The following is an 8,367-nucleotide window of genomic DNA, read 5'->3' as shown; positions in this document are numbered from 1 at the left end:
GCCGTGAGACGCGTTGGGATCCGCGAGGATTTCTAGAACGTTTTTGCGAACACTGATTACGTCCGACGTACACGAACGAGGATCGAGGAACTGTACATTTAATTTTAAACGCGTAACTCCGATTACCAACATTTTTTCCGCGCGCACTTGTCGCGTCGAGAAACTACCGGCAGGCCGGCAGCGCCTCGATTCCAGCGGGCGAGCGGGCGCTGGAGTCTGGAGTACGAACGAGCGGCCAATCGGAGCCCGAGCTGCCCGAGACGGAGCGATCTCTATGTGCTAGCGAGCTTATTTTGCATTTCCAATGTCCCAATGTCATCCACTGACTGTCCAAATCACATCGCTCGACACTAAGGCCCGGTTCCACAACTCACGGTTAAATTAACTGGCCGATTATTCCATTGGAATTGACCAATCGTATTTGTCGTTAAGCAAAATTAACCAATACCATTGGTCAATTTCAATGGAATAATCGGCCAGTTAATTTAACCGTGAGTTGTGGAACCGGGCCTTAAAGTGTAGTGAAGTGTAGTGTAACTGCAGTGTTGCAATCTGTACAAATTTCTGTGTGGTGGCGACATCTTTCCACGAAGAGTTGCATTATTTCGTTTTTACATAATTCAAAACTCTCCGAAGATCAATTTTCACATAAAAGATTGCGAAATAAAGCTTTTTTTTTAAATGCATATGCATATCTCCCCCCCCCCTCTCTCTCTCTCTCTCTCTCTCTCTCTCTCTCTCTATATATATATATATAATCTCCATTTTTATTTAAAAAGTATTTTCAACTTATCTAAGTAAATATAATATGAATTACAACAAGTATATATAATAATTAAAATATTTATATAATATTCTGAGAAAATAAATAATAATAAAAAATATTTATAAATATTTATCACATATCGTATTGTCTGAGAAATGAATATCTGCAGTATTATATTGGTCAAGGAAATTTCCTTTAATTTTCGAACTTATGTGCCAATTTAAAATTCCCGAATTTTTACAAATTTCAGAAACATACTTAATTTCAGATACTTTTTTCCAACGCGCATGTGCGCAACGGCACCTCCGCCATCCGCACCTGCCGTTGCTGCTACTTATGTAGTAGTACCATTGCCGCGTGTATTCGTCATTTTTTGAGCGAGTATTCCCCGCCAATATAAGATTTAAGGTTATGGAGTCACTATTGATACGTATATGCGTTTAAAGCAGCCCATTAAGATTGTGACATAGAAAATATTTTCTTACAATCGTATATAGCGTATTTGTTCACGTATGCACAGACTACAAATTTTGATGTAATTTAAAACACGGTGATTTTCAACATGGAAGTGGCTCCAATGGGCAACTTGTCGTTAGTATATATATATATATGTACATATATTATTTATTTTATATATGACTTTATTTAATAAAACGGTGAAATATTTATCTTTGAAAAAATGTAAATAAAATCTGTCAAGTTTATCTCAATATTATTTTGCTAATATAATTTTCTTACATTGTTTATAATTGTTTTTCTGTTGGAGCAATATAGACAAAATAATAAATAATATAATTTACATAAAGTTGCAGCAAGGAACTATGGTCCATCATATCTAGCACAACATGTTGCTGCGCTAAAGAGACCGTCGAAGAGGAAATAAAGAACAGCACTGTTTTATTAAAGGAAGGACTTCAATTTTTTAAGCCATATACAGATGCATCATTACAAAGCATTTCCAAAAGAGATCCACCACCTCTACAACAAATGTATGATTTGATCAGTAAACTTGCTCCACTTCTTGTAAGCATATTTTTTTTACATTTGTAAACATAAATTATTTTATAAGTAATGTTACAGTTGCACTTAGATAAGTTGCAATCAGATAATTTTATATAGATAATAGTAAACTCTGTTATATAAGGTTTATATTGATTTTAATATCTATATCATATTTTTAATTTATGCAAGAACTTGGATGCCACAATTACTTGGGACCTGGTGTGCAATTTTGTGTCCTATGAATATAGAAATTGCGCTGAGACTTTTGCATCGCAGCTGTCTGATCTTACCTCTACAAGAGCGCTAATCGATGATATCTGGAATTTTTATTACTCTGAGAGAATAACCCTGATAAAATGCCTTAAATTGATGATTGAATATAAAGATAACAAAAGACATCCTCATCACAAAGAATTTACTGAATTTTTTAATGAAGTTTTAATGGGAAATTTGCTTGAATCTGTACGAAAGCAAATAGAGGCATTGAAATTTATAAATTCTCCTACGCGGTCGCAATTCTGTACCGAGGATCATTTACATCGATTGTATAATAGTACTTTAATTGAAATGCGCGAATTGCTTCACATACTGACTGTGATCATACATGATGTACATATCCCTAGTAACGAATTCGCTAAGTTGTATGGCAGTATTGGAGTAAGATTCGCTTAAAACTTTTTTTTATTTTTAGAGAGAATGCTAGAAATTTTGTTGAAATAGTAAACATTTTTTTAGGGTGAACCTAGACGATTAGTCAGTACAAAAAGCCACGAAGACAAAGAAGCTATCACTAAAAAGCTTGAAGAAATACAATACAGTCAAACAGCGTTGTTACTTGTAACACTAGATATAGATAAACAGTAAGTTAATAAAGTTACTTTAGTGGAAATTGTAAAATTGCAAAAAATATTTGTAAGCACTAAGATTTGCTTTCAGCAAAAAAGGCTTTCTTCATTAATTAATTTATTCACATATCAGTCAATTTTCACTTTACAATGCAATTTGCTTATTTTATTTTATACTTTTATTAACACATTTTCATAACAGCTTCTTGTATTTGACAGCTTTATATTTTAATACTTTTTTCAACATATTAAAAATTTTTAACTTAAAATTAGATTCAGAAGCTCAAAAATTACAAAAAACATATCGTTTTTACGTGACACTTATGTGGCAAAAATCATTTTACTCATCTTTGTATTGTAATAATTTTATTTATATATGCATTTTATTTTGTTATCTCTCTTTTTTAGTACTGGTATGGAAGATTGGATAAATGGTGTCAGAAACGATATGCAAGAGATCTTTGAGCACAAATGTGTCCGTGAAAATTTAACACAAGATGGACCGTTACTTCTATCATGGATGCTAGCAAATTATGCGATTGATCCAGACAACATGGACACATTAAATCGCTTTAAACCCTTTGGTATAAAAGCTATACAATTGGATGTATTTCAATATCTGCGAGATTTAATAAACTGCGAGATGTTTCAAGAAGAAACTCATTATGCCGAAGTTGTGCAAAGCAGCATTTACAATCTTCTTTCTTTGGTGTGCGTCTTTGTCGACGAGGATCGATTAAATGCTTTAACTGGCATTTTTGATGCTCTGGCTGCCATAGTCAAGTTTCCAGAATGTGCAGCTAAATTCTGGGACGAACCGTGCGACAGTATACGGACGATTTATAAAGTTGCCAAAGAAGTATATCCTTACAAATTCGAACCGTTAACCAATATAGCTATTGGTTTAGCATCTACAACAATTACGAGTGCTAAAAAGGTAACATACCTATCAAATTTGTTTTATTAAATATTTAATGTATTACATGAAATTAATTATTCTTTATTTAGATCGCGTCGGAGTTGGATAATCTACAAACAGTGACCATAGAGATTCCTCGTCAAAGGGATTATAATAAACCGCTACAACCATATGAAGTGGATTGTATAATTCACAAGAACTCGTTTACTATACCCAGCAATTGCGTGCGCGAGAATATTACCGTGTTGTCCAATGAGAAGGAAGTAGTTTTGTTCCGTACAAAGGCAAGTTACTGGGATGCCTTGCATCATAAAATAGAACAGCTATTTTCTCAAGCGAGCGGCGGAATTATGAATGTCAGTGCGGTGAAAACTGACCTACCAGAAAACGTTTGCCAAGGCCTAAAATTGTTGGAAGCATTATTAACTCAAGATATCGAGATACCGTCGAGCATGGTTGCTCCTACAGAATTAAGTTTGGAAATTATCAATCGGTTCTCGTATCCGGTACTACCGACGAACTTGTACAGAATTGTTGCTGTGTGCATCAGCATTTCGTCAAAATTGGTTTTGAGATATCCCGAAGACATTATCTCGCGAATGCGATCCGGTGTTTATCCAAAATTTAATAACTGGGATCAGAAGCCGTTAGACTTTGCAGAGGCGATTTCATTTGACAGCGGTCTCATCGCATCGTGGCTCTCGGGAATAGAAACTATTGAACACACGTATCCCATTCTACGCGCATTTCTGGATACGTTGTACAATTATTTGATCGCAAAGCACAGCAAAGAGGCTATGTATACTATTGAAATACCGGGTATGGTGTTTCTGCTACAAGCCGTGCTACCCAAATTAGACTCGTGGTATTTCGAGTCAAATACAGAAAGAATCGATCTATGGCTAAAAAGTATGTTTTGCATCCATCGAGCTCTGGATTCGGCTTTGCCGAAGAACGACATTCGTAACGAGTTGCAGCTTGTTGTAGTATATAGTCTGCTTTACTTGGAGCCGCGTCACGCGCTACTAAAATTACTTCGCACGGGCGAGCGCACATTGCACAATAAAATGATAACGGAGACAAATTGGATCAATGGAAAAGGATTCAAGGTCATCAAGAGTGTAGAACTCGCCTTGTCCATAGTTAATCGACTCTTGATGTTTCGGAAATCTCTGGGGCTAGAATTGAGCGATCGGTCACCCCTCGAAATTGCTTTGTATTCTTCTCCGAGAGTACCCAATGGACTTCTCATAGTGCCGACCATCGTTAATTATCTTTACGTTTGGTTCAGTCCTTCGTTACAGAAAATGGCTGTGAGACTACTGAAGAAATTTGCAGAGGAATTCTCAATGTCCTTGCTCGTTTGCATGGGAATGGATGGCACGTCTATACGGGAGACCTTCGCGTTTCGGTTAACTCTCCCGACGTGCGCGATCGAAGTCAAAGTCGCTATCTTAGAATTGGTTGCCGTGTGTCTAGAGAAACAACCTGGCTTGACAGAGGCTCTCTTTAATATCATGCATCAAGCGGAACGCAAGAGGATCTTTCCACGTCCAGCCGATGAATTTCTCACCGAAGGTTGCAGTCAATTTCTGGACTCATATTTGGAACGAATGTACAAGGAGGATGATATTGTGTGCGACAAATTGTACGACAGCACGATGACAGTATTGCGCGCCATGTGGTATCACAGAAACGAGATCCTCGTTAATTTCTTCCGGAAACGAGAGAAGTTCTGGAGCCATCTGTTCGCGCCACTTTTCAAACCTTTAGTGGCAGGCGCGAAGGGTTATTCTCAACTGTTAGATGTAATTACGTTGGAATTATACAAAAGCCCATTATTGGAGAACAATTTCTCGAAAAGTCTGAGAGAGCTGTTGGACAAATCCAAGGATCACTGGAAAAAATTAGCTATGTATGTTCTCGATGTTTCTGCAAACGGCGAAGGCGAGAATAATAGGGAACAGCACACAGGTCAGAATAGACTCATAGAACCGTTGTATGAAATCAATTTGGAGTCTTGGTACCACTTTATCGTTATGCTCACTGACGATCGAACGGCGAAAAATTATCCGATCAACGTAACACAGGCACATCTCCTGACTCAGCTGGCTTTAGACTCTCTATTGAAGCGAGTGAAGGAATCTATCAGTGATGTTAGCAGCGGCAAGATCCCCATGTTGCTGGCTTCCTTATCCCTGAGATGTATCACCTCCTGGAAACAGATGTGTGTTGGTGATTCGAGGATCTTCAAAACCAGACTGTCGCAACTCACGCAAGAGATAGCTCAAACTTATCGTGGTTTCGGGAAGGCTCTACGGCAGACGATGATCTCGTTACTACTTGGATGCGTGCAACTGGTCAAGAGCACTCTAGCCGAAGATTCAGCGAGCCTGGAATATCTTTTAGCGCACTCTTGTACGATTGCTATTTGTGAATTAGAGGAATTGAAGGAAGCTGCTCTTCAACTAGAACGTCGAAAGCAACAATTCTCCGTCGATCTGAAAACTGACGAGAAAGGTACGCAGAAGAAGGCCGATTGTGCTCAAAGCGCGGAGGCACTTCGTGGTATGCGAGAAAGTCTACCGGCGACATTGGCTATCAGCATGGTGACGCAATTGTTGCGATCGTACGTTGAACGGAACGTAAATTTCAAGCATCATCTGAGAGCCAGTTGCGTGCAACTTCGTCAAATGATACCTGAACTGATGGTGTGCGTCGGTTATACGCTTCAGAAATATCCGTATCTGAAGTTCAGTGCGGCGGCCATGAGCCTGCTGGGTGTCATATCACGTTCACCGTATTGTCCGTATCCTATCAACAACAACGACATCACGAAGCTCTGGCTTGGCTTGATTCCACCAGCGGATATTGCCAACAGTATGCTCGACTCGCTGTACGACGACTCGGCGAACGGTCAGTGGCGTTGCCAGGACTGGTGGCCATTGTACACACTGGGGTTGGAATTTCTTGTAGGTTTGGTCAACAGCGAAACGCGCATGATGTTCGTCAATCACGTGGTGGTTTTCTTGAATTCTCACGAGCATCAGTTGATGGTGGTATCTACGTTGCTGAGGCACACCGCCGATCTGCTGGCTGCCGATCTGATACAATCACTGGTCGCCCTCATACATGCCATAGCCACGCAGACGTACGTTTGGAACGCGATCGAGCCGAGCGTACGCGATACTCTCATCAAGTGCATGTATCTGGCGTACGACAGTACGGTGAACCTGCTATTGCGACCGCGGATACTCAAATTCATAATCGACGGTATCAGCGTGGAGAGCGCTGAGGAGCTTGAGTCCTGCGACAATCGGTTGCCCAGCGGCGAGCTGAAACTCTTGGTAAATAAGCTGATCGTCATAAACACCACCTGCGCGCTGAGCTTCGTCCACTTCTCGCCGAAACTGAACACCTTGGTAGACACGATATACACTCAAGACTATTGGTATACACCGATGGCCGAGATGAACTTCGGACCGCCACAGATGAGTATGAGCTCCGGACCGCAGCTCACCTACGGCACGATCATCAGCTCGACGCAGCTCTTCACCCAGGCTCTTCACTCTCGCTCGCAGCCCGTTGTTACCTCGCTCCCAGCCTCCTCGACGTCGCAGCCTGGTGGACGCGAAGATAAAACGGATTCCGCGAAGAAAGAGTGGGAGCGCGCCGCGCCGGAGAATCTCCGGCGCATGCATACGAGCAAGGATTTACGACGAATCATTCACGCTGCTTCCGGAAGTTCCACCTCTAGAACGTCGTCCAACATTGCCGGAGAATTCCTAGGATACGTCAGCGGCCTGGACGTCACCGTGCCATTACTCAGCAGTCCTAGACTCCTGCGTCGGCCCTACGATCCGCTAATATGTGAGAACACTATTCTATCGCGAGCGACCGCTCTGGCGACCGGTAGACACGTCACGAAGAGCAGCGGCAGCGGGGCTGCTGGCGTAACTCCGGGTAACGGCAACGGCCCGATCGTAGTGAGAAATCATAGATTTAGCGATCCATGGTTCGAATCTATGGATGAGAACAATACGCGATTAGCACTGGAAATCAATCTCGTCCTAATATTGTCACAGGCTCTGGAAGGGGTGAAAAATCCTAGGCTCGCTTTGCGAGATCGTCAGCTTATAGCACGCGAGACCGACACCGAGCTGGGAGTCTTCTTCGAATTTCTTGAACATCGCGGCACTCCTGATATTTGGCAAGTGAAGGGTTCTCTGATAGACGCGGATACAAGGAGCTCCAGAACAATTCAAGATACGAGCGATCCGACACAAACGAATTTACTAGCTAGACTCCAGAAGGAGAGTACTATTGATAAAGCACCGGTGTGTTTAGCTGACCACGAAAGTTTCTCGATGCCGACATATCGAACGGAAACACAAGAAAAAAGACTTGACGACAGTGTCCTCACTACTGGCGTCTTCAAAACGAACGTCAGCAGTGTACAATTCTTACCATTAATGGGAAAATTACTTAAGACAGTTGTCGAGTCGTTGGACTCGGCACAATTCCGATAAACAATATTTTGAAATGTAATTCTTAACATACAATTTATTATTTGGAAATATGGAAAGCAAATTTAATACTCTAGAACAATGAATACAAATCGAGTACAAATTAAGAGCTACGTTTTTAAACATAAAAAAACTGCCACTTTTTTACATAATTGTAAGTAAATAATTTGACATAACTAAACATGTATAATATAATTAAGCATTGTTTGTGTGATTATTTTGCGAAAGATAAGTCTGCAAATGTTATAGTAATTGATAATGTACTGTAATAGTAATAAATATAATAATGTTCTTTCATACGTTGTATAT

The 8,367-nt window shown here is 40.4% G+C and overlaps 1 protein-coding gene across 2 annotated transcripts; it reads left to right on the top strand.

Moving 5' to 3' along the window:
• The first annotated feature begins 1,095 nt into the window (after positions 1-1,095).
• Positions 1,096-8,355, top strand: LOC105836836 (nucleoporin NUP188 homolog). Of its 2 annotated transcripts, none has more exons than XM_028193040.2 (6): positions 1,096-1,357; positions 1,579-1,789; positions 1,958-2,425; positions 2,504-2,628; positions 3,022-3,550; positions 3,622-8,355. In XM_028193040.2, the coding sequence occupies exons 1-6, from the start codon at positions 1,329-1,331 to the stop codon at positions 8,059-8,061; spliced, it is 5,802 nt and encodes a 1,933-aa protein (XP_028048841.2). In that variant the 5' UTR covers positions 1,096-1,328; the 3' UTR covers positions 8,062-8,355. The 2 variants fall into 2 exon arrangements, with proteins under 2 accessions (XP_028048841.2, XP_012536594.2); XM_012681140.3 differs by having other exon boundaries at positions 1,573-1,789.
• Positions 8,356-8,367: the final 12 nt, after the last annotated feature.

Source organism: Monomorium pharaonis, chromosome 3 (assembly GCF_013373865.1).
Source record: "Monomorium pharaonis isolate MP-MQ-018 chromosome 3, ASM1337386v2, whole genome shotgun sequence".
Lineage (NCBI taxonomy): Eukaryota > Metazoa > Arthropoda > Insecta > Hymenoptera > Formicidae > Monomorium > Monomorium pharaonis.
Note: the sequence above shows the minus strand (reverse complement) of the source record. Positions and strands in the feature narration are given on the sequence as shown.